General features: G+C 39.1%; 1 protein-coding gene across 1 annotated transcript; it reads left to right on the top strand.

The window, feature by feature from the left end:
* Window positions 1-622: 622 nt before the first annotated feature.
* Window positions 623-17,551, top strand: NTMT2 (N-terminal Xaa-Pro-Lys N-methyltransferase 2). The gene is made up of 4 exons (XM_036442676.1): window positions 623-848; window positions 10,165-10,340; window positions 16,263-16,512; window positions 17,256-17,551. The coding sequence occupies exons 1-4, from the start codon at window positions 695-697 to the stop codon at window positions 17,525-17,527; spliced, it is 852 nt and encodes a 283-aa protein (XP_036298569.1). The 5' UTR covers window positions 623-694; the 3' UTR covers window positions 17,528-17,551.
* The last annotated feature ends 9,986 nt before the right edge of the window (window positions 17,552-27,537 follow it).

Here is a 27,537-nt window from a genome sequence, read left to right as displayed (position 1 = left end):
ATAGGCAGACAGAAAGGAACAGGCTTCCCTGATATGGTGTTATTTAGAGCAAGCTAGGTGGAAGGTTTTGCTGACAGAAGGGTATTTAACATCAAAACAGGCTTTCATATAACTATGTCCCTTGAAGACCCTTCAAAATGGGAAACACATATCCATCTTTATGAGATGATTTGGGCAACACTGTACTGATGAAAGGAGTGTGGGTGGTTCAGATAGCTTTAAAGGGTCTTGTAACTTGAGGATTCAGTGTTCCAGAAGGAGTGCATGAAAGTCAGGGAACAGGATCTCTTACAAAATATTCACAACTCTTTGAAATGGAAATGAGGCTACTGCAATTTAGGGCTGGAGACTGTGCTGCTGCCTGTTTCAAGTGGCAGCTGAAGGAGGGAGGTGTGCCTTTTCCTGGACGAGGCAGGATCTCACTCAGCCTGTTTCCATCTTTACTTAGCACCTGCTGGCTTGGAGTGGTGTCACCCAAGCAATCGGATGGTGGTAGTGCCAAGAGCCTGACCTCTGGTGCCTGCTGCCCCTCCCTCCCTGCCCCACGAAGGCCTGTCCTTATATAGATGGACAGGGGACTGGTTTAAAATGACAGTCTCAAGTTCGTGTAGGAAGAGAAAGCTGATTCAAAGAAACAGCCAGGCAAGCTTCCTTTTTTTTTCCTGCAGTAGTAATAATAATATCCCCCTTCTCCATGGCCCACCTGGGAGCCCATTTTGCCTTTAGATCCCGCTGGCAGAAGACTGACAATGAACTCTGTCGACATAGCATGTCCTTCATCCTTCACAAAGCTATTCGCAATGACTTCTTTCAGAGCTATCTCTACCTGCTGGAAAAAATTCCCCTGGGTAAGTGAGTCAGAACTACTAAAAAAGGAAGAAGAAATGACTGAAAGGACTGTGTGAGGTGGTGGGGTTTCTTCTTTAAAAGAGCCATTAGAACAAGGACATTTTTCAGATACAAAGAACTCATCAAGATGACATTCTTTGTAGAGAGTGCAAAGACCAAGTGCTGCCTGGCAAGTCAGGTCTCTATTCTGGGACTTCTATGCACCCCTGTGCACAGAGATTTGCTTTTCTGGGTATCAGGCTTATAGAAATTACTTTCTCTTTTTAATATTTCCAAGAACATACAGATGGGCAAATTGGGCAACTCAAAGGTCAGAGTATTAATGCAATAGTGTATTAACTAAGAGTTAAAAAGAAAGACTAACCAATAGTAATAGATAAATGTGTCATTGTGTCCGTGTGTGTGTGTGTGTGCCATCTGTGTGTGTGTGCGCGCGCTTATATACTCCACATAATCCTTTCTGGCCTTTCTGAGTCAGAATTATAGAAAGTTTGAAGGTGCAGATTTTAGATGAGTATTTGGGAATTGAGAAAAAAAACTGGGACTATAGTGTGTCTCCATTTGACTTATTTCCTCTAGTTTTCAGGAAGCTAGACAATGGAGCAAAGAAAACTTATCTGGTTTGTCTACATGACTTTTCTTAGCCTCTGTGAAAATGGTCACTTCAGGCCACTCTTAACAGCACTACAAAGGAAACAATTTCCAATTAATGAGTGAAATATCCCCCTTTGATTTATATTCCCCCCCCCCCAATGAAAGCAGGAATAGCATGTATCAGTCCCAGTCTGTTTTCTTATGGTTGCCTGAAAGCCCCATTGTGTACTTGATGTGCAAGGCTTCCAGACATGAGAGCAGCTACATAGACTTTGTATTGCAGTCAAGAAGCTATGTGCTAACAGCCTGCCAAAGTCTCTTTTTATAAATCCATTTCCGAGGGGATCTTTATTTCCAGACATATAAATACTTTCATATCAAATTTATATATTAGATATTCCTGTTAATAATGTGGAATTTTTTTTCAATAGATGGAGTTACACATATGTCGATATACACTGAGTGGCCAGATTATTATGATCTCTGAACGCATAATAATCTGGCCACTCAGTGTATATTCTATATAATAAAAGGCTAATATGCAAGTTATCCCCTCGACCAGGAGTTTGACCAGCAGGCAGGCCAGCCAACCGCCATATCCCCTCCCCCTGGCCAGGCTGGCAGGACCCTACCCATGCACGAATTCATAAACACAGTTCTAACACACACACACACACACACACACACACACACACACATATATATATATATATATATATATATATATATATATATATATATATTAATATTACATTGAGTGGCCAGATTATTATGCGTTCAGAAATCATAATAATCTGGCCACTCAGTATATATGGGATTTGATATGTATGCTATTTTGTTGTATTGCTCCTTCAGATTACCACTTATTCTGATCGATGATGGCACACACACTTTCTGAGCAGCACTTCAAAATGTATGAAGAAATGGAAAATTGGGTCTCTGAATGGTCTGCCTCAAAACAAGAAAAGTTCTATTGGGACGGTATCCACAAATTACCTGAAATATGGGGAAAATAAAAAATTATTGTGTTTTCTTTGAACCGGTTAAAATGCGGATTAATTATTAACCAGCTAATCATGTGGATTAACTGTTAACTGGTTCTAATGTGAATTTTGTAATCCAGAGAAAACATGATAATTTCAAGAGAAACATCAAAAGTGCTTTATTCAAAGTAATGTCTAGCTGCACATTTCCCCCATTAAACACAGTTCAAATACCATTAATTGGTTCTAAAGCAAAGATGGCTCCATATTACTTAGTTGATTTTCCATAAATGGGTACTGCTACTTTCCCTGGCCCTATGATTCAGCCCTGACAGTTTCCCTTGAGATTAACAGAGCTAACCCCATCCAGAGTATCTCTTTGATTTTAATAACCAAGGGCTATTTTAGTCAGTATGGGCCAGGCTAGCCTGCAATGATAAATTACCAATACCGTCTCAATTGAACTTTTGAAATCTCAATGGCCAAACATATAAAAGTTTATTTTTCACTTTTGTTACATCATTCTAATAGGCATTATTAGGTGGGTAGGGGCTATGTTCCACATAGACATTCAGGAATCCAGGATGGTAAAGGTTCCATCATCTAAAATATCAATAGTCACAATAGCAAGGGAAGATAGGAGTCAAAAGTTTGCCAACCATCCCTTAACTATTTTGCACCAGGAAGATATATATTACATCTGTTTAGAGTCTATTGCCCATAACTTGACATATCCCCTGCCTAGCAGCAAGGATGTTGGGTGATGAGAGGAGTATATACATGTTTGGTCTCTAGTAAATGTTTCTGCCACAGGGGAAAGAATTGATTTTTAGAGAACACCAGACATATTTCTTCCTTTGAGCCAGTTCAATTATATTCAGTGCATTGGAGAAGATTCAAACATTAATTAGACACAGTCTCTGTTCTTCAGGATTTGCTAAAATTTGGTAATGGAGGCAAATCTACAAATAACTTTTTGTTAATTCTCAAGAGCTTTAAATTGAGGGAAGGCAGGCTCCCAGTTCTGTGAATACTCAGATATTTTTGCAGCTTTTTCTCTCATGATAGAAGCTAAACTCTTGTAAGTTCTTAATGGTGCAGAAAGGAATCGTATATATGTCTCATCTGCCAGTATGACTTGTACCAAATCAGAAGGCTTCCCAGACCCTTGAGTAACTTGCTCAACCCTTGATTTTCCCCCAAGAGATTATAACGTATATTAATGGAATGCATTTCCATGTGTCAGTCCCCTATTGGGCTTTCTCTAATTGGCATGAGAGTATAGACTCATCTATTTTGTCCTCTTCTATCTCTACCTTTTTACCATGGTTCCTGGCACATAGAAAAAACTCAATAAATATCTGTTAAACAAATTATTGTAAATGGCCCCTTACCAATAATGAATTACAGGTCACCAAAGTCCCGAGTTCAAATTCTCACAATGCTGTTGACAGAGAGGTCACTTCTGCAAGTACTAAAGTCTCTGAGAATCATTTTCCTCAAAACTGTAGGGCTGTCAGAAGGATTGAATGCAATTAATTATATAAATGAAAGTTGTCAATGCTCAATGTGTGTTAGCTTTTTCTTTTTCTTCCTTTGAGGTGGGCCTCTTAACATTTTTAAAATATGTTTTTACTGATTTCAGAGAGAGGAAGGGAAAGAGATAGAGAAATAGAAACATCAATGAGAGAGAAACATCCTTGTCTGGCTGCCTCCTGCATGCCTCCTACAGGGGATTGAGCTTGCAACCCATGCATGTGTCCTGTCCGGGAATTGAACCTTGATCTCCTGGTTCACGGAACTGGGCCTCTTAAAGTCACCACACAGTTTCCTTAGAACAGGCTGTACCACAGACGATAAACTGAATTCACTAGAGAGAGTTTCAGGTGACAGTGGATTTAAGCTTTTCCATTTGCAAATAAAACTCAGCCAGGGGAAGTGCTCCCTCCTTAGCTCCACTGGGGTGTTTCAGAATTGGCTTCCCCTCCTTTGATGATTTCAAGGCTCCATTGAAGTAAAAATAAAGCCCTTCTTTTAAAAGGTTGGGGAGTCTTACTGCACAGAGAGCTTGTTGTTCAGGGTGATTAGGGAAGACTAGTGGCTAACCAGAACCTTTGACTCCTTTCTTCCTTCCTCCTTCTAAAGGCCTGTGATAGGCAGCCAGTCTCATACCAGCACACTATGCAGCAAAGTTCAGTTATGGGGACATTAACTGAAACAGCAGGTTTTCAGAAAGAAATGGGAATAAGCCTATTATCGTTCTCAATGTTTTGTGTATTATTATCTCAATTAATACTCACAATATCTATATGAGGTTGTACTGCTATTCCCCATCTTGTATCTGAAGAACCGATGCACAGAGGCGTTCTGTAACTTGCCAGAGGTCATGGGTGGTGGTTGTGGTGGTGGTGGTGGTGGTGATGGTAGTAGTGGTGATGGTGGTAGTGGAGCAGGACCAGAACCCGGGCAGTCTGACCTGAGGCAATTTTTCCATTGATTTTTAGAGAGAGTAGAAGAGCAAGGGAAAGACAGAGAGAAATATCTATTGATGTGAGAGAAGCACATCGATGGTTGCCTCATGCACAAGCACCTACCTGGGCAGGGGAGAAGCCTGCAACTAAGGTATGTGTTCTCGACCCAAATTGAATCCAGGACCTTTCAGTCTGCAGGCCGATGCTCTATCCACTGAGCCAAACTGGCTAGGTTTCACCTGAAAATCTATATGGAAGGTCTTACCTTTCATAAAGGTATTTCCTAATTGAACTTTATTTTCTTATATATATAAAAAAGCCAACTTGATCCAATATTCTATCTCAGATCATTTTTTACTTACATCTCAACCTTTCCTATATAACCTCTGGAGATCCTGAGGTCAGTTTTCAGTTAGCAAACAGGTCTAACATCTGAAATAAAGTTTGAAATAGCTATATCTAACTATTAAGCAATAAAGATTAAAAAAACAACAAAGAAATATAAAAGACAATAACAAATATGCGCACATAGCTATAAATGCAATTTTTCTTAAAGACGTCATAAGACCTTTATTCTTAGGGCAAATGAACTTGTACTCTGTTTTTCTTTCTGTAACAAGTAAACTATTGGAATGCCATTGGGAGTTCAGCTCAAGATGTAGGTCAAGAAATAAGTACCATATAATATCAAGAACTAGAGTATCTATAATCCCAGTCTTAGACTACCCCAGTTTCAGAGAGACATTGCAATCCTGTAAGAATAAACCACTAAGATGTATTTCTATAACAAAGAGGCATGGGCAGATGATTGATTACCTTATCTCAGTCAAATTGCATCATAGCAAAAGCTATCAGGAGGGGAAAACTTGGGGCTGGCCATGACACCTCATATATCTTTTTTAGTGAAATGCTCCTGTCAATTAGGTGAAAATGAGAACCCAAGCCCATAACCATAAAAACTTACCTATTGAGTCTGACCCCTGCTGTGGTTGGCATTCACTTGTGGTCTAAATGTTTCTGGCATAATGGACCATTCCCATTTCCAGATTAAGGGTTTTAATAGACTCCACCAACTTAGTTGACTTAAGCAGGTGATGATGAGTGTGGCTGTTTTGCTGCTTTGGTTGGATCAAGGAGAGCTCTGAACTGTGGCTTGCCGGTGATCCAAGGCAGCATTTGACTCCGGGAAGACCCTATGAACTGTGATTTGCTAACCTGGTTTGCTCAGATATACAGAGGAATGTGGAACATTCATGTTATTGAGATGGTGACACTTGATATTTGTCATCCCTGTTGAATTTATGAGCATTTATTGAGCCACCTGCTGTTTGCACAACACTTTGCCAAGTGCTAGGGAAGGGGAATTGGTTAGGTCAGTGGTTCCCAATATTTCTGAACATGAGGACTCTCCTTTTATATCTATATCTATATCTATATCTATATCTATATCTATATCTATATAGATATATGTTTTATTTTATTGATTTTTTTTATAGAGAGGAAGGGAGAGCCAGAAACATAGATGAGAAACATCAATCAGCTGCCTCTTGCATACCCGCCACTGGGGATGTGTCTGCAACCAAGGTACATGCCCTTGAATAGAATCAAATCTGGGACCCTTGAGTGCACAGGCTGACACTCTATCCACTGAGCCAAACCGGTTAGGGCAGGACTCTGCTTTTAATGTTGTATTTTCTCAATCAGTAGGTAGTTTGTGTATAAAATGAAAAAAATCTACATATTTATTAATACCTTTAATGGAGTTTTACTTTTAAAGTAATTTATGTATAACAGTTAATATACATGGACGATATAGTGCATAATATTTTTAGTAACTAGAAAATGATGTATGTGGAAACTGATTCATGTATCTCTTTCAGCAAACTTATGATCATTCAAGAGTCCAAACATTGGCTCCAATGTCTTCAAACTGGAAAAGACTGATGTAACTGTACAGATGGAACATATTACAATGGATCTTGTTATTAAATTTTTAACTTTTAGAGTCAAAATTTGGAACAATGTAATTGTTCAATTCAGAGCCAAGCAGTGCACTAGTTTAATATCACATTCTTGGTGTTACCTGAAGAAGAATGTTCCTAGTTAAGGTTAAATAGACTATCTTTTCTTATATTTCTTCTACCCAAATTATGTCATATTTTGGTTTTCTTCACATCTGATCATAACATTTTTTTATACTGTTGCATATTTTGCTTGGAGCTTTCAATTGTCTTTCATTTTTGGTGGTTGAGATTAAAAATACATCTTTCTTAAGATATCATTAATGTCTCTTTTCTTCTTACCTACTCTGTTTATACTAGAGTCCAGTTCATTTTATTTCTTAAAGACATTGTTTTTGCAGACTATATTTTCTATTGTTATATAAACTGATTTTTTCTAGATCTGTTAAATATCCGTGATTCGGAGATTTCTTTTCATTGGGTTCCTGGGTTAATTTCATCATCTTTTGTTACATATCTTCTCTTGATTTTAAACATCATTGGGCTGAAATATAACTTCATTCTGAAGAATGAATCCATAGGAGGTAAATAGTCTTTCACATTTGACTGGGGATTAAATTTTAGCTTCAAAATAATTTGTCTCAGAATATTAATGACACTGCTCCATTGTTTTCTAGCGTTTCTGATGAGAGTTGTATTTTTATAAACCTGATTCTAATCCTTTGAACATAGGGTTGCCAGATAAAATTAGGTGCCAGCTAAATATGAATTTAAGATAATTAAGTTTTTAGTATTATATAAGTTTATCCCATATAATGTGTGATATTTTGAGCATACTTATACTAATAAGTTATTATTTATCTGAAATTCAAAACTAATTTTGTGTCCTGTATTTTTATTTGTCAAATTTGGCAACCCTGTTCTAAGGTTAACCACTATTTTCCCTTGAAATATCTTTAGAACCTTCTCATTATCTTTGTGTTTTGAAATTTCCTAAGGAGATATATATATATATTTATATAGCCCTTAATTATTATTATTTCTAATCTATACTGCTCAGTACTTATTGGATCTTACAATATCTTTGAGTTCTGGGAAGTTTTGCTACATTATTTCTTTAATAATTTTCTTCCCTCCATTTTCTCTGTTTTTGAGAATCTTGATCAGCTTGATGTTGGGCCTCCTAAATTAAGCCTTTATAGCTCTAATCTTTTTACTTCTTAAAAAAATATATATATTCAAGTAGCTCTGTGCACTGTGTGCCAGTAGCTCGGTGCCACCTTCCTGTAGCTCCTTCTACACCCTCCCATCCCCCTTCATAGCTTGCTGCCCTGCCCCCTCCTGTAGCTCTTCACCACTGCTGGCTTGTAACTCGCTGCCCCACCCTCCTGCTGATCTATGATCTGGTGTTTATGCAATCGATCATTACGCTTCATGGCGTAATGACAATTAGCATATTATTGTACATCTTTATTATATAGGATATATATTGATTTTAGAGAAAGAGAAAGGGGAAAAAGATAGAGCTGTAGAAACTATTGGCTGCCTCCTACATGACCCCTAATGGGGACTGAGCCCACAAGCTGGGCATGTGCCCAGAACAGGGAATCAAACCAGTGACCTCTTGGTTCATGGGTTGATGCTCAACCACTGAGACACACTTACCAGGCTAATCTTTTTATTTCTGTTTTCCATATCTATCTTTGTATTTATGTCCTGATAAATTTACTCAATTTTATATTCGTAATCAAAACTTTAATTTTTAAGAAGTCTGTTATTTTTTGAATTATCATTTTCTTGGCATGTTATCATTGATTCATGAATACTCCAGTTCTCATAGCTCTCTAAGGACATATGAGGTTTTTGTTTAGTTTTGGTTTATAGTCTCATCTGTTTCTGGAATTATTTCCATTTCCTTTGGGCTCAGTTCTACCTTTGTCTCTCAGGCTGCCATTTTATCCCCATGTGTTTGAAATCATTGTTTACCCATAGTTCAGAATAAAGGATAGGGTCAGTGATTCTAGGTAATGGAGACTGTTTTCCCTGTTATATACTTCTCCTCTGAATAGAAAAGATGATAAAAAGCTCTACATGCCCACGTAAATCTTACCAGACTTTGATGAGTGTGAGCAGGTGAAATATTTAGAGTCCTCTCTATGCCCAAAGAGTGATGTTTCAACACTAACTGGTTTAGTTATCTTTAGGAAATTCATTTAATTTTTTTTTTTTTTTTTTTTTTTTTTTTTTTTTTTTTAGAGAAGACACATATTCTCATTCCCTACCCCCAGGATTATAGCTGTCATGCCTGTTGCTTTTGGGAAGGTGCATTTGTCCCCTCTGGTTGGTCAATAGATTTTTTTTTTTAAATTAACTCTTACTTCCTTTTGCAACTATCCTGGCTGTAACTTTTCTAACTTTGTTCCTTGTGCTCTTTGTCTTCCAGAAATTTATTGAAATAATAAGTCCATTTCATTTTTTCATTGTTATGGATGGAGCTTATTAAAATAATTCTTGGGAAGTATTGGGAAGGAGAAAAGACAAATGTATTCAGCCTACAGTCTTGAACCTTCCTTTCTTCCAATTTCTATCATTTCCTCCTGAATGTGCTCCAATGAAAATATTTTGTATTTATAAAGATGCATTTAGGTTTACAAAACATTTAATGCATAGTCATTTACCCTTAAAAGAAGTTGGAACACATGTTTTTCTAAGAATAATATCTTAAAATAACATATCATATGGTTTCTGAAATAATGAAATGACATAGTATATTATAGTATAATGTTTTTAGCCCACTACCTGGTAGAGAACAGTTGCTCAATAAATATTATATGTTTTCTTATTATTTTATTTTATGTTGGTACAAAAAGATATTTGGGTATTATTGCTTGAAAAAGAGATGAAAAAATAGCTACCCCTTAGATTATCATAAAATATTTGGAGCTCAAAGATAAAACTCACTGTAAAACTTGTGACACTTGTATTGCACTGTAGCAAACACTATTAAACGTTTTAGTATGGTAATAAGCTATAGTCTTATTAAACCATTGGGTATTGAATTATGAAAAAGCCACATGATTATGATTTATACATAGATAACAGAAGTTCAGAGGGGTTAAGAAGTTTCCCCAAGGTTAAAAGAAGTAAGTCATTGAACCAAACGCAGACCCAGGTCTTCTGAGTTCAAACCAGTGCCTGTTCCTTCGGAGCCCAAATTTACAGGTTTCTAAGAGGAAATCAATGTGTGATAAGATTAAATTTGTGTTGTGATATAAATATTAACAAATATTAATATTTCATTTGCAGTGAAATTGTATGCTTTAACAAGTCAAGTCATCAATGGTGAGATGCAATTCTATGCCAGAGCTAAACTTTTCTACCAAGAGGTACCAGCTACAGAAGAGGGGATGATGGGAAGTTTCATTGAACTGTCCAACCCAGATATCCAGGCCTCTCGGGAATTTCTTAGAAAATTTATTGGGGTGAGTTATCCAACTACAGCTTCATAAGAAAGCAAAGTTCTTACAAATGTTGCGCTCATATGCTTCTGTGCTGTGATTTAAGCCATATTAAAGCTGTATGGTGCAGCCAAGCATTAAGCCTGAAAGCCTGCTTTGAGATGCTCAGAAAGGATGGATGATATCAAATCGTTTGTTTATCCCACTTGGCGTTGCACCATCTAATCGCTCATGCTTCAGGGAAAGGTGAACTAGCAGTGCTAATATTACAGTTTGGAGACTAAGAAGATACCTCTTTTATTTATTTTTAATCCTTAACTGAGGATATTTTTCCATTGATTTTTAGAGAGAGTAGAAGAGAGAGGGGAAGACAGAGAGAAATATTGATGTGAGAGAAACACATCGATTGTTTACCTGCTGCTCATGCCCTGACCAGGGCTTGGGCCTGGGAGGAGCCTGCAACCAAGGTACTTGCTCTTGACTGGAATTGAAACCAGGACCCTTCAGTCTGCAGGCTGATGCTATATTCACTGAGCCAAACTGGCTAGGGCAAGAAGACATCTTTTTAAAAGTCTCTAGATAAATCAGTTGGCAGCCAAATGATCCCCCCCCCCGAGATTTTATTTATTTATTAATTTATTAATTAATATATTTATTAAATTATTATTTTTGTACATAAACTATTTCCCCCCCTCCTGTACATACCCTCCCTCCCCAGAGTTTTGTGTTCATTGGTTGTACTTATATGCATATATACAAGTCCTTTGGTTGATCTCTTATCTCCCCCAGATCTCCCCAACCTCCCCGCTATAATTTGACAGTCTGCTTGTTGCTTCACTGTCTCTATATCTATCTTTTGGTTCTTCAGTTTATAATGTTCTTTATCATCCATAAATAAGTGAGGTCATGTGGTGTCTCTCTTTCATTGACTGACAGCCAAATGATTGATGAGAGATCATGCCATCTGGGATCTTGGGGTGATTTACTGATCCCCTCTAATAAAAGTTTGATGTGGTAAGAGAATGCATACTTATGTTTGGTTTTAAAATGGTAAGTGCAGTAGAATCTCTTTATATTATTTTATACATAGCTCAGACATTGCCTTGAAAGAATGTGATCCCTTTGTAGTCCTGTGTTGGGTGAAAGTTTACTTCCTTCTACATCACATGGAGACAGTATAGAATAGGGGCCAGAATCTTGGGCTCTAGAGTCATTGTGGTGGTTTTTTTTTCACTTACTGTGTAAGCAACCTTGGGCTTGTCATTTAAATGCTCTAAGCTTCAGTTTTCTGTCTGAAAGCTCTGACTTTGGCATAACCATGGAACCTGCCTCAGTGGACACGTGATGATCGAATGAAATCCAATGTGTCAAGTGCTTGCTTTAGTGCACATAATTATTACCCCACAAATCTAATTTATTGCTACTACCATTAATAACATGCTTTCATAAAACACATCCATTATATTTTAAGGAGCTTCATTTAGTTGTTGGAACAGTGAAGCTGCTGTCAGTCCTGCTGACAATATAAAGTCTTAACTGACAGGCAGGTTTTGTTCTAAATCATTCTGAAATAGCTTGCTTGAAATTTGGAACTAATTTTATTCTGATAAGAGAAACAGTGCAACTATTACAAATATTTGGACTTAGTTGTCAGCCTACTTAGAAGCATAATATTAGGACTATCTGTAGTGTCGAGGTGAGGTTCCCTCCCAGCCAACCTCCTTGGAACACCAAGGGTCTGAGTAGAGAAATAGGATCTGGATGGAACGCCCATTGGGGCCAAAATGTCTGGACATCAGTGGCAGCCATAAGGACTACGGAGCTGGGGATGCTGGCCAAGGCTGTTTATAGGTCAGGTTAACCTGGAGTATTTCTAGATCAGTGTCACTGACTGATTTCACTGAGTGCTTTTCCTGAGATTGGCAGTCACTCTGCCAAGCCCATTAGGAGTATCTCTTATTTACTCTTTACAACAATTTTAGCAGGCAAGTAACTGCTATTATCCTTTTTTTTACAGTTAAGGAAACTGAGGTTCAGAGAAATTGTCAAGGTTATACAGCTGGTAAAAGACAGAGCTGGAACTTAAGCCCAGACAGGTCTGTCTGACACCAAACTTCTTGCTCTCAACCATGACATATTTTTTCCATTAGTCTCATGAAGCAAAATTTAAAAAAAAAATTCTTACTTAAAAAAATTTTTTTATGGACCACAGACCTCAACTCTCCTCCAGTCTGGCCCAGAGCAATGCCTCCTGCTTGCCTGGTGGTGAGGCTGACTTTGATCCCAGTGCATTTCAGAGGCTTAGTTAGTAATCCAGCTGTCTTGTCACTCCGTGTGGAATGCCAAGCTGACCACAGGGATGCTGGTCTGACAGAGCCCATCCACAAGCCCACGGACTTGGGAAAGGAAACGGCCTGGTGCTTGCATATTTATGTTGGAAAGAGTGAGCTGCTCTTTTCAAACAAATATGAGGAGTCCTTCTTAGCAGACAAGACTCATTGTGAAACTGTGGTCTCTTAAGTACAAACATGGTCTTTTATAAAGAATGCTATTTTAGTACTTTGACCTTAATAATCTGCGAAATGAGTATCCAGGTCAAGATACAAAGGGGGAGGGAATATGAGGATCTGACATGATTTACTCTTGTGTCAACTGGGAAAAGGCAGATTGAGTAATTCAAATTTGGCTTTCCTTTCAACACGTAATGACATGGGACGGAGGGAAAAGGTGTTTAAACTTGTTGCAAATGTGTTTACTTTAGCAAATAAATGACATCAAGATGATGTCCATTGCATAGCTGGCACTTTCCTCAGTTTTAGCTTTCTGGGATAGTGGTGGTGGTGATAATTTGTAAAAAGTTATCAGTATTTGATGGAATTTCTATTTTAACATTTCTCAGAGATTGCATGACTAAAAACACTGGGTCTAATTTGATATATATACTTCATGTTTTTTTATAGTGACCTTTATAACTTCCATTTGAGTTTTAACCTTCACTGGATGAGCTTGAAATAATGTTCTTCACAATGAAATATATGGGCATAACCAAAACTAAAATGAAATTCCCGAGTGTTTTACTACTTTAAAGGAATCCATTTGCATAAGGATAGCCAGGGCATCAGATCTCAATACAATCACAGCTCCAGACACTCATGACTTGGACTCATGTGTCCAAGAAGCGGGGATGCCATCCATGAGACCAGTCTTTACTAGTAAATATCCCTTCTCCAAGGAGCCACATGTGACTGAGAGACAGAAAAAGAAATGTGGTGGCAGCATACAGGAAGCAGTGCCAACCACGTGGAGTAGAAGAGAGCAAAGAGAACTAGGTAACAGCAGTGAGAGGCTAGAAGTACACAGGATTGGAGTGAAAGACCCCTTTTTCTATTTGTAAATAACCATCATTTCAAGAATAACTAGTCAAATATCACACATTTTAATTGGTGAAAAATACAAATCAGAGTAGGAGAATTTTCCAGGGAGTTCTATTTCAAGCACTTCACTTCTCTAGGTCTGTTTCTTTGTTTGCAGAAGTAGGAGAATTAGACATGAGTGGTTTAAAAACTCTAGAGTTGTGCTGTGACCCTTTGAAGGCCTATCAGGAGAATGGCAGGAAGGCTGAGTGTGTGAGGCCCTTCCTCACTGTAACCAGGAAAGCCTCAGTCTGATTTATTCACTGAGAAAAAGGAGTTCAGCTGTTAGAATCTTGTTGAAATCAATCCTCTGGCATATTTCTCTGAGGCCTCTCTGCTTTATCCTTCCATAGTTCTACTTCTAAAACCACTTGCTACAATAATCTGAGCAACATGATTATAGAGGCTGTAGGGCAAGTAATGATAAGAAAAATTTGTAATGATAATCTCCAATTGAGTATACAAATTTCTTATAGTCATTTTCCTAGTTCTTCCCCCATCTTGTTTATGCTATGAATTTACTTAGAAGATGCTTCTTTATAGCCATTCCAACATAAATCTTTAGCCTGTGCCCTTTTTTTCTGAAATTATAAGATTTGAATGAGGGAGGTGGCATAGCATAAGTAGGAATGGCAAAGAAATGTCCCATAGATTACCATGTCCCAGTCCCATACTCAAGGCAGACATCACTAATCGATCACAGACCTCTTTCCTGCTGAGTGTGAATGAAGCCATAGAATTCCTTTTGGCACAGCATTAGACAGACACTACTTAGGAAACCAGAATTGGTACTTGAGGTGACAACCTTAAGGATGAACTGGCTTTGGAGTCACACAGTTCCCTGTTCAGATTTAAATTCTGGAATTAATTGTGTGGCACTACAAGTCAAAATAGAAGTTTCCTCACAGCCAAATTGGGGAATTATCATTATCTTGTGTAACTGTTTGATTTGCTACTTTGATTTATAACTAGTTATCATAGATGCAAAGAGCTTACTATATACAAGTACTAAATAAATCAGGATATTTTCATTCAATTTGGAAAGAAGCTATAATTGCTTCATTTTTTTCTCTTGTACCTTTATTGCTATGAGGAAAGCCTTTTGGGTGAACTGAAAAGCACATTTGTGATATTTTCTTCTGCTCAAACTTCACCTTTTGATCCTTACCCAAATGTGTGAGGGCTTTTTTGTTTATTTGTTTTTAAACCCTTAGTTCCTGAGAAATCAAGAGTAGGCTTTTTTTCTGAAAATCTTCATTGGCAATTTCAAGTATCTTGTTACTGTCATTTCTAGCATAAAGCCTACTCAGCACCCATCCCAATAATGAGAATCTTTGATAAATTAATAGATATGTATAGACATCTCAGAGATTCAGCTGGTTATGCATATGTACATATTTATATATATTACTTTATTGAAACAAATTTGAGAAACTTTACATTAGTTGATTTCCCCTACTTGCACCATCTAACTATGCTTCCCTCACTCTCATTAATTTAATGCACAGACATACTTAAAATTTAGGGGGTTTTGTGCCCAATGAATCATGTAGTTTCTGGTACAAAAGCAGAAAACAATTTTTTAGCATGAAAAAGACACAAGAGACTTTGTTCCAACCACTTTTTATCCACTCGAATGCACTGGCAGGTTTTAAAGTAAAATCTCAGCATTCCTTCAGCTCAGGTCCTAAAAATTGCCATCTATACCAGAAGAGCAGATAATTCAGAGACCCCAAAATCAGTTTTGAAAAACTGAAATTTTAATTATATCAATATGAATTAAAATGTGTTGACTGAATAAAATTTAAAAGTACTTACTGTTCTCACTGCCTTTTTGTTGTTGTTGTTGTTAATCCTTACCTGAGAATATTTTTTTCATTAATTTTTAGGGAGAGTGAAAGAGAGAGGGCAAGGTAGAGAGAAACATCGGTGTGAGAGAAACACGTTGATTGGCTGCCTCTTGCACGAGCCCCGACCTGGGCCTGGGCAGTGGAGGAGCCTGCAACCAAAGTATGTGCCCTTGACCGGAATAAAACCCAGGACCCTTTGGTCTGCAGACCAATGCTCAACCCACTGAACTGAACCATCTAGGGCTCACTGGTTTGCTTTTTAAAATAAAGTAATAAGCTACAGTGTGAGTTCATTTAGCAGTGGGTTTCACCAAAAATTACAGTTAACAAAATTCTATATTCATAGGGCTTCCTATGACCCATTTCTTAAGAGGAAATTACCAAGTTTTTAAACCTAAGACATGATTTCCTAAAATCTTACTTTGTATTTATTTTAAAGACCCATATTTGGGGAAAATAAAGAAAGCAAAAACTATAAATGATTGGGTATTTTTTGGAAAAGATAGTTGAATGCTCTATAATCTTATTGTGGTAGTACGTACCTGTATACATTTGTCCCAACTCACAGAAAGATACTCTTAATATAGTGCATCTTATTACATGAAATTTACCTAAATAAAGGTGATTTGAAGAGGTAATTGGAGTGTCCAAGCCTCAGAATGGGTGTCTGTTCTTTTGTGTAGGGGCCTGGGAAAGCTGGGACCGACTGTGCCTTGGACTGCGGTTCTGGAATAGGAAGGGTCAGCAAGCATGTCTTGTTGCCAGTTTTCAACAGCGTGGAGCTGGTGGACATGATGGAGTCATTCCTCCTGGAAGCACAGAACTACCTGCAGGTCAAAGGAGACAAGGTAGAAAGCTACCACTGCTGCAGCCTACAGGAATTCACACCCCTGCTGGGGAGATACGATGTCATCTGGATTCAGTGGGTCTCTGGTTAGTCCTGCATGGTCTCACATCTGCCCTTTTCTCCTCCCCACAAAGAGAAGACAACTCTGGGCTTATTTGAGGATATGCACAGAGGGAACGAGGATACAAAGGGAGATCTACCTGTAGTTATGCCTAGGACAGTTAGCTAACATGAGGTATCCTGGGAACTCTTCAAAAGCTCTGGTCATTTTGATTTTTCCCCTGACATCCTCTGGATAGGCCTGACAATTTCCATCCTTAGGGATGGAGTGCCTTTGGACCAATCTAAATCCTATTAGACACCTAAATACTTGAAAAACTTTAAAAATTGGGGCCAAAAAAATGTTTATTCCCCGACTCAGATTTAAATCTCCAGGAAATGAGACAACAGTGAATTTGATTTCTGATGTGTGTGTGTGTGTGTGTGTGTGTGTGTGTGTGTGTGTGTTGGAGGCACAGATGAATAATAGAGTTGGGCTGTAGGGGGATGTGGAGGGGACCCATGGCTCGGGCAATAGTTTATCTCATGCCCATAAGGTACATAGACCAGGTAGTATAATATCTATTTTACAGATGGGGCACTGAGCCCCTTCAAAGAGGGTAACTGTCCTCTTATCTAAATTCTTAAAGCCTTCTGCAGTGAAAACAATCCAGGCTATTAAAAAAAAAAATCATGACTGAGTGAACAAATGGTCTCCTGGTTCTTTCCTACTCACCTTCTTTCCCACCCACCATTCCTTCTGTTTGCCCATCAACTTGGTCATCTGTAGGGTACCTGACTGATAAGGACCTTCTTGCATTTCTTTCCCGGTGTCGAGAGGGCCTGAAAAACCATGGCGTCATCATACTGAAGGACAACGTGGCTCGGGAGGGCTGCACCTTAGACCTCTCTGACAGCAGTGTGACTCGGGACATGGGCATCCTCCACAGCCTCATTAGGAAGAGCAGGCTGGTGGTGCTCGGCCAGGAGAAGCAGGACGGCTTTCCAGAGCAGTGTGTCCCCGTGTGGATGCTTGCACTGTGCAGAGATGGGTGTTCCTGACCAGCGGTGGGAAGGAGGGGCTGGGACAGAGGTGCTCCTCTCTGAAGGGCACCTGGTAATTCATGGAGGAATGGAGAGAAGGGCTGCAATGCATGTCTGAAAATGACTGGTGATGTCGCGTGTACAATTCCCACTAATTATAGAAGTACATGGAAACACTGGATTAATGGAGCGAAATGTAAGAAAAAAAAAGATTGTCTATACCTAAACTTTATAAGTGTACACAAAAACCAGAAAGGGAACAATGTTCACAGTTCTACACTGCCCGGGTCCCTGAGGATTTGCATTATAGAGGACAGAGTCAGGTCTAGACCTCCTCTCTCTGCTCTTGTGCTAGATATGTTATACTTCCTCTTTGGGACTACTACTTAGACAAAAATCTTCTCCTAATTAAGAAGGACAGTCAAAATAATCTTATGAAAACAAGCCCAATACTTAATTTTGTCTTTAGTTTTTCTCTTGACAGAAAACATATATGGTTTCACTTTTTATTCTGGGTCAGCTTACTACCCAGTGAAATTGTATGGCTGTAATTTGATAACAGAAGGCTGCGTTTCAGGGATGGGGAAGTCTCTCTTTTCAGGAGAAAATGTTGTTCCCTTTTCAGGAGAAAATGAAGTTTCAGCTGTGAACATAGAAGTAAATGTCACTGATAATCTAATTTTAGCCATTGGCTTCTAATGCCTCTTGCTTCCTAGCAGCTGCTCCTGTTTCCTTAGTGGATAGGAACACACACTGGAAAGAAAAGGGAAATGATAAACTTGAAAAGTGAACCAACTGGATTAATTTAAGACATTGGTTAAGAATAATAAAAAAATCTTTTGCAACCAAATGTAATTTAATTTTAACTGCTATTGTCTTTAAAACACTCCACTATCTTCATTCTGAACCTCACATTTGTATTTTGATTGATATATATGTTTGCTATATGTATATGTTTGTATTTTGATGTGTAATGAGTCTTCTATGAAATGCAAAGAATCAATTTAAGTAAAGAAGGCCCATTGCATGATATGCTAGCACCATAAAAATCCTATCTGCAAGGCATAGCTCTAACTTAGGAGGAAAACAAGCATTATAAGACACTTACTATTTTAGTAGTTTCATTTTTGCCCTAGAAAACTATGTTACTTACTCTGTCCCTGACACCTAGTGTATGTCACTCCATACTCCAAGGTAACTTAACCAAGTGTGAGGTAGAGCCTTTAGTGAATGATCCAGAGAGCAGAACTAAATCAAATGGTAAACCATTACTAAATGTGGCAAATAAGGGCACTTTAGTTTTAATTCTCCATCTCTTGGAACAAATTAGCCAAATCTTCTTTTTAGACCCTCACAAGAAATTTTTTTTTCTTTTACAATAGCACTCTTAATTCTTTTACCTCTTGACTTTCTGCTTTGTCAACACTCAGATTTCTGCTTTGTCAACACTCAGATACTCATGATTGACACAATTATCAATTTTCTCTGCTCCTGGGATCCTGAGCTTATGGAGGAAATAACATAATTGTCCTTTGAATGTATGACCTTTAACTCAGTTGAGTCTTTGAGGTTCATCAGCAGTCCATATTCTCTTCTTAAGTCACCACTTTCCATTCTCCTTAGAAATGTTCCATATTTTTATTGCTCTACACAATTTTCCAACTCTTTATCTACCCTAATTTAATTGAAAAAGTAGACATTGGAGAGTAAATTGTATCAATATTTGTTCTTTATACTGTTAACATACATTAATAAAAAAGAAACATGTAAATTGACTATCACTTTGTGATACCCACCAGCCAATCAGGAGTGAGTATGTAAATTAACCCAACAAAACTGGAAGTGGCCCCTCCCCTTAGCTGCTCTGGGTCTCTGGGAGTGGCCGGGTGGGGCGGGATACCTGCTACGAGGGGGAGTATAGGGGGTAGAGGGAGCTACAGGAGCAGCGCTCCAGCTGGAATGAAGACTGAAGGCTCCGTCTGGAGTGAAGATGGAAGGTGGTGGCCAGAATGAAGGCCTGGGTCCTGGGAGCCAGAGGAAAATTGGTGCCGGCAGTCAGGGGAAGGAAGGCCTATTGCACGAATCTTCAGAAAGATAAGGTAAGACAGGCGAGAATGTGGGCCAGTTTCAGGAAAATAGCTAGTTGGTAAAATCCATTCTCCACATTGATGCCAGTCTTTCTGAAATATAGATAGGATCATGTCACATATAAACTTTCAGTGACTCCCTATCACCACTAGGATGAATTCTCACTCCTTAGAAGGACAATAAAGCCCTGACTTCCTTGTCCATCCTTGGCTTTTCCACACCCACTGCAGTTATACTTAACTACCTGTAGTAGTTTCCTAAAGGAGCTACCAATTATGGATTAGGGCATTTTGCAGGTATTACTTCCTTAGAATAGAATGTTTTTTCTTTGTTTTTAAAAAAACATATTTTATTGATTTTTTATAGAGAGGAAGGGAGAAGGATAGAGAGTTAGAAACATCAATGTGAGAGAAACATCGATCACCTGCCCCCTGCACACCCCCTACTGGGGATGTGTCTGCAACCAAAGTACATGTTCTTGACTGGAATCGAACTTGGGACCTTTCAGTCTGCAGGCCAACACTCTATCCACTGAACCAAACTGGTTAGGGCATTTTTTGTTGTTGTTGTTTTTCTTGTATGGCACAGACTGTTGCTGACAAAAAAGGAAGCTTCCCTCACTGCCCTCCCTCCCACCCTCAGGTGCTATTAGGTGCTCCCACTACCGTGCTACCCTAATATCGTCTGCTTAACATATCACAGCACTATGTGGCACTGTAATTACCCACTTATGTGCTATTTCCTCTATTAAATTCTGAGCTCCTTAATGGAGCATTCATGGTTAGTTTTGGTCTTTTTTAAAAATCCTCACCTGAGGATTTTTTCCATGGATTTCTAGAGAGATGAGGAGAGAGGCAGAGGGAGAGAAAGAAAAACACCAACATGAGAGAGACACATCTATTGGTTGCCTCTCGCATGTGCCCCTACCAGTGCTGGGAACCTGCAACTGAGGAACATGCCCTTGATCAGGAATTGAACCTGTGACCTTTGGTCTGCAAGCTGACACTCGAGTCAAACCAGCCAGGACATAGAGCCTCAGTCTTTAGCATAGGCCCTCACACTGCAGTAACTCAAACTAAATATAAAAGGCAATATTATGATAGCAGAAAGACTCAGGAGGCAGTCTAAGTTTCTGCAGACATCAAAAAAGGAATCAGGACAAAGCAGCAGGAAAAACCAAGGGCTTCTGAAGTCTGATGAGCACTGGGGTGTGCAAGAATGGTTCAAACAGTGACCCAGGAATGCAAGCTGGTGGACAGAAAATGCACAGAAATAAGAAGGCATTGAGTTCAGGGATCAGATAGGCATTCAGGAGATTGCAGCAAGAAAATTAGGTCCTGAGGTAAAATCCTGCCTCGTAGGAAAATGTCTCTCTTTTGTATGAGTCAACCTAAGGATATGGCCAACCCAAAGCCTAGCATTTCATTATGTAAGAGGGTGTCTTGAGAGAGATGCATTGTAATTGTGAGTAGGTCATAGCAAAGCAACTCCTAATCCTCACCAGCTTCTTGCTAAGCAACAAGTCCAAAGAACCAACCAGACAATAGATAAAGTTAGTCTTCTGTGACTGTTGAATATAGGAAGGTGCTCACCTGTACATCAGAGATGAATTAATTGCTAACATGCCTGCAATTCTAGATGAACTCTGGAGGACCCCTTAGTTTATGTAGTGATTCATGAATGGGTACAATCTTCACCTACCTCCTCTTCTGAGAACCTGGGCCACCACTTCTAAGCACCAGCTTACAAGCATGCCAAGTCATAAGGGGTCGGCAATTTTATAGATTCAGGACCATCATAAAAATATAAAACAAAATGAATAAGGTCATCCATGTGAAAGATGATCTGCTTTGTATTATGGACACATTTTGGCCTTATCCTGTGTGGTTTTTTTTTTCTTTCCTCTCCACCATTTCCTGTGACTGGTCTGTTTTGAGTGATGCATTGGGGAGAAGACCTATGGCAGATACATTCAGCTGCCTGTCAGGAGTAATTAAAACCATTTGTGTTATTGCTTTCCTTGGTCCCAGCTGACCCTTTGATGCTTTGGTGTCTATGCCAGAAAACTACCTCGTATAATCATTGGAGGCCAGTGTTTTTGCAGAGGTCACTGCAAGCTAATTAAGTAAATATGTGAAAAATAGTTTTAAATTATCTCAATTAGTAGAGTGTGTGTATACATGTATCTAGAGTAAGGGTTGAGAAGAGACTTTTTAAATGATAACTGACTTGCAGAGTTCGTGATTTGGGGCCAGAGAACTATGCATATACAGCACCTTTGTACGTTCATTAAGTTGGTATAACTTGACCTTTTGCTGTATGACAGGCTGTGCTAGTTTCTGAAAATAAACATATAGAAAATGTCCAAGAAGATCATGGCTCAGTAATGGGAAAGACAGATATATAAATAATAATAAATCAGGATAAAAAGAATAAAAGAGTGGCCTGTACAAAGAGTTAGAGTAATATAGAAAATGAAGTGCCTGACTATACCTCTGGGAGGCTATACAGGATCATTCATCCAACACATTTTTTGAATGCCTACTATGTGCCATGCACTGCTCTAGGTCTCAGGATATACCAGGAAATAAAACCCAAAGGCTTTGTGTAGTTTGTATTTTAGAAGAGATAGGGATATAATAAATATAGAATTGTAAATTATTTTATGTTAGAAAGTGGTAAGTTTTGGGGGGAAAGGAGAAAGCACAGTAAAGTAAGGGAGGTTGGGAGTCATGGAGGAAGGTTGTGATTTCAAACAGTGGTATTCGTTTCATTGGAGAGGTGACATTTGAGCAAAGATGTGAAGAGGGTGAAGCCATTGGCTAAATGGGTATCTGGGGGAAGAGGGAATAGCCGGTACAAATGCCCTGTTTTGAGTGTGCCTGTCCTATTTGAGAAACAGCAAGGATATCAGTGCAGCTGCCACAGAGTAAAGGAGGATAAGAGTAGAATAAGATATGCGGGTTAGGGAGATGAGTGGGGCCAGATCATGTAGGGTCATGTGGGTTATGGAAAGGACTTTTACTTTTATTCTGATTGGGGTGGGAAGTCACTGTAGTTTGAGCAGAGAAATGACATGTGACTTGTTTAAAAGAGTTCCTCTGACACTATGTTGATTGAAGAGAATGGGAGTGGGGTTGGGGGGCAAGGGAGGAGGGTGGACCAAGGATGGAAACAAAGAGATCAGTTAGAACAGGCACTGGTAAACTATGGCTCATAGTTCAAATCCAGCTGACTGCTTTTTTGTAAATAAACTTTTATTAGAACATAGCTGTGTCCATTTGCACTACAACAGATGTAATTGCAATAATGATTGAATGGCCTGCAAAGCAGAAATATTTACTACATAACCTTTTGCAAAAACAAACAAACAAACAAACAAACAAACAAAAATGCTGATCCCTAAATTACAAGTTGTAGCAATTCAGGACAGAAGTGATGGTGGCTCCAACCAGGGTGGTGTCACTGAAGGAAGAGAGAAGTGTTTAGATTCCAGATATGCTACTATTTGAAATGAAAGCCAATTGGATTTGCTTGTATGTGTGGATGTAATAAAGAGAGAAATAAAAGATAGTAAAGTTTTTGGCCTGAATCACCAGTGGTGAGAGATCAGGAATTAGAACAGCTTAAACTCAACATTTGTGAGTTTTTAGAAGACATCAAGTGAAGATGTTGAGTCAACTGAATATGTGAACTAAAGTTCAGAAGAGATATCTGGCTAGAGATGGAAAGTTAGCATGGAGACTGTAGGCAGAGTCCAGATTTTGGATGAGAATACGAAAGAATGAATGAAAATAGTGCAGAAGACAAAGGATGAGCACTGGAGAACTTAAACATTGAAAGTTTGGGAAGAAAAGGAAAAAAAACAGTAAAGAACACTAAGAGGTAACCAATGAAGTCAACCTAGGGTAGGATGTCCTGAAAGCTGAGTGAAGAGAGTAAGTACATCAAGGAGGACAGAGGGATCAACTGTATTAAACCTTTCTAAGGAATTGAGAGGAGAACTAAGAGCTGACCAATGCAGTTTGGGTAGAGTATGTAGGAATAAAAGCTGGATTAGAGTAGTAATAAGTGATTAAGAATTACAGAGAATGAATATAGCTAGCTCTTTCAAGAACTTTTGCTAGAAAGGGAAACACATTTGCAAATAACTAAGGTAGTATCAGGCAAGGGAAGTAGGGCTAGGGCACTAAGGAAAGGGGAAGACATATGACTCAGGAAATACACTGGTCTGGCTGAGAAAAAAAAGAGGTTTAGTATTTGAATGCAAAGGTGCCTTATAAAACTCAGGGACAAGAGTGCAGCTGACAGAGTGACTCATTCTCTCTTGTTGATTCTTGATCTTTCTCTCAGTTCTCACTTCATTGAAGGGGTCACCAGTGGGTTGGCACTGTGTCTCACTTCTTGTCCAATCACTTGCACAATATGGCTGTGTGTATGCCATCCTATTCACCCCAGCTGTGGGCCACAGTTGAGGGAGACAGTTAAAGGAGGAGGAGAGCTAGGAAGAAGCTCCAAAACTGTTTTCAGTTTCTGAGTGTCTTCAGTGACTGACATCAGGAAGTAATAGGACAATTTAAAATCATGTAACACGTTCAAGCTATGTACAAGAAATGCAGCTAAACAGCCTCTTTATAGGAACTCTTGAAAAAGAGTGCCTTGGGAAGGCAGCCAGGCCTTGCTCATGGGACCTTAGCAAGAATAAGAAGGCTACAATTTCCCTGCACCACTGGATGAAACATGTGTATAGAAAGGATTTGGGTTGTTGCAATAAGAACAAAAGGATGTCATGGATGATTGTCTGTGTCTCAGCCCCTCTAGGAATATTTGTCAAGAAGGAAAAAGGAATGTGGCAGACAGCCCTCTGTGTTTACCAGATGTTCTCTGACAATATGTATTGTTAAAACTGAAATTTAAATTATGAGAACCAGACCCATCACACAATGAAATATCCGGGGGCATTTGAGTCCATTCATTAGGCCTTTCTTGGTGTTGCTCTGGGTCCAGCTACAATTTCTTGACGTGAAATGATAGTCTGTCTCTAGGATATCAGCCCTTTGGCACTGTCTCTAGCTCAGAAGGACTTCTCAGTACACTTTTTGGAGTGATGGATGACATCTTGGTAGTGAGAGCAAGGTAATCACTTCTCCCAGTCAACATGCTGTGTCTGGAAGAGGTGTGAAGTCATGGACTGTTTCAGAGAGGCAGCTGTTCATTGGCTAAACTTTGTATGTGCCAGGCTCCTTATTTCTCATCACCGTAATTACATTTAGTGGTTACTAATCTGAGGACAAGGTCCAGACAGAGATTAATAAGAGACCCTACTTAACCTTCTCTGGAATGTGGGCAGATCCTGGGGCCAAAAGGCCTGACTTCAGAAAAAAATGGCTTAAGGAACAAAGAGCCCATATAATTTAATGTGGAATATTAGACCCCTGGCTAAGGAAAGATGAGTGCTCTTAATACATGGAGCTTGGTGTAGATGCTCAAGTCACTTTTCCCTTGTAGGTTTAGCCCAATAATCAGGAAGAGGGGTGAGGCCAAGTGACTTAGTGTATGAACATATATACGTAAATTCTAATTTCTGCTGGAAATAATTATGAATTACTTTAAATCTGAAATGTGATAATCATGACCCCTCCTTCAGAGATGCATATAAGAAAAATTTCCAAACCTTTCAAGTGAATAAGAAGGACATGATTCATTTGCTCAACTGTTTATTCATCCACTAAGCTGACAAGTACTCATTTGGTGCCTAATACATGCCAAACACTGTATAAGGATTAGAGATACCATGGAGAGCAAAACAGATTTAAATCACTTTACTTTGGTGAAGGGCAGACATGAAATGAGCAATGATTTTAATTATGGTCAATGTTATGAAGCGAACATACAAGATAGAAGATAATGGAGTGGGGATGCCTCATGTACATTTGAAGATCTAGGAAGCCCTTTCTCCTTGGTTAATGCATCTTGGATTCTTTGACATTCCACTCAGGGGCGGTTTATGAAATTAGTGCATCAGTGAAATTCTCTGAACGGGATCCCCATAAAAATCAGAGGATGATTGTGGATCTGGAAAGGGAAGAAGTTTCCCTCTTTCTGCACATTCTTCCACAAGGTTTCACTGCTGTTCACAGTTTCATTCCCAGCCTCTAGGAACATCACTCAGCATGTAGTAGATGTTCAATGTTGGTTAAATAAATGAGACATTTAAAAGTCCACATTTCTCTGCTTCTCTGTTTCTGTTTGAACTGATCAGAGCCACACTGGAAGTAAAGAGGCAGATCAAACTTTTGGAGTTATGACCTACAGGACATGTGAATAACTTATAGACAATACCAAAGAAAGATCCTGAAGACAGATTTCAAAGACCGGTTGGAAGGAAAAAAACCCATCTCATGATTAAGGCCTAAAGTTCAGGAAGAGGCAGCAGATCCCTGCCAGTAAAGCCTCTGATGGCAGCCTCACTAGCATTTCGGGGCCTTCACATCAGGTAGCTGAGATCAGGCCTTTTCTCCTTTGGCAGCCTTCAGCACTGCTTTTGAGAAATGAAATGACATCTCTCCAACTTTAAAGAGGCCAATGTGTCAAGTTAAGAGGCAGGATGAGGGGGAAAAAGAAGAGCGAACATTGAGTAATATGACTTTTCCCTTTTCTGTCCTTCATAGCAAACTTTCTAGGAAACAGAAAGTTAATATTTCAGTTGCACTCTGACAACCCTATTGGTAATACAAAATTTCATACTAACCTTGACAGAATACCTGTGCAAACTCTGAAATGGCCATGGCCTTGGACAGAGCTCACAATGGTTGCCTAATCTTCATTCAAAAAGTGGTTGCCTCTGTTCATGGCAAAATTCTCCCCTCTTCCCTCACTCTGGGGAGTCCCTACTAGCCATACAGCACACTCTGTGATCACTGGCTTAGGGATATGGGAAGTAGGTTAATTATCTCTACCTCAATTTCTACTTTTAGTTAATAAATAAGAATCCCAGTTCTGTCCCATATTTCTTCCACTCCTTATCTTTACCTTTAGGAAGGTTGGAGTAAAATAAATCTGGTCTCCCAAGGACCTACACTCACTTTGGTGTTCCCGGAATGACTGCACACTCATGCCTCTGGGCCTCTGAATTTGCTTGTTTTGTCTGCTTGGTGTGCACATGGCTCACCTTGCACTGCCTTCAGGTCTCTGCTATAATAGAGTTACTTGATTCAAGAGACCTTTCCAAATTCTCCCCTTTCCTCCCCACTTGCTGTATTTTTCTGTAAAGCATTATCATTATCTGACATTATGTAAAACATACCAGGGACATATTTGCTTATCTCTAGAATGCAGGCTTTGCTTTTGTAGTATCATGTCCTCAGCATTCAATACAGTCCTGCGACAGAGTAGAAGGCTCAATAAATATGTGCTGAATGAGCAAATGAAATGCAACCATTGGGGTAGTACACAAAAACAAAACAAACAAAAATAACACCCCCAAACGAAACAAAAAACCCAAATAGTCCCTATGAGAACAGACACACTAGCACTGAGACTGAACACATTTCCTATTTTTTGCTCAGATTTTACTTTCCAGTCACCAGGCTTCCTCATGGATTTCTTTATTCTCACAGTTCTATGGCTCAACAGCCTCCCTGCATTTCCACGCATCCTCCCAACCCTGAGAGCCTTGCCTGGTTTTACAATGGCAGGAAGGAATGACATAACAATACATCTGGCGACCCACTTATGGGCCACACTTACAGCTAGCCTGTGTTGAAGGCACTGTTTTAAATGGACCACCCTGAATGTTACAGTAGATTGTGCCTTCCTGCCAATAAGCTCAGAAGTGTTTTATAAATAAAAAGATGATGAAGAAAAGAGTTCTCCCTGTCTCTCTCTCTCTCCTTTTCCTGTTAATCCACATGGAGAATTTTACTGTACTAAGCAATTCA

Source organism: Pipistrellus kuhlii, unplaced genomic scaffold (genome assembly GCF_014108245.1).
Source record: "Pipistrellus kuhlii isolate mPipKuh1 unplaced genomic scaffold, mPipKuh1.p scaffold_m20_p_18, whole genome shotgun sequence".
NCBI classification, from domain to species: Eukaryota; Metazoa; Chordata; class Mammalia; order Chiroptera; family Vespertilionidae; genus Pipistrellus; species Pipistrellus kuhlii.
The sequence above is the reverse complement of the archived record's forward strand: the minus strand, read 5'-3'. Positions and strand labels throughout refer to the sequence as shown.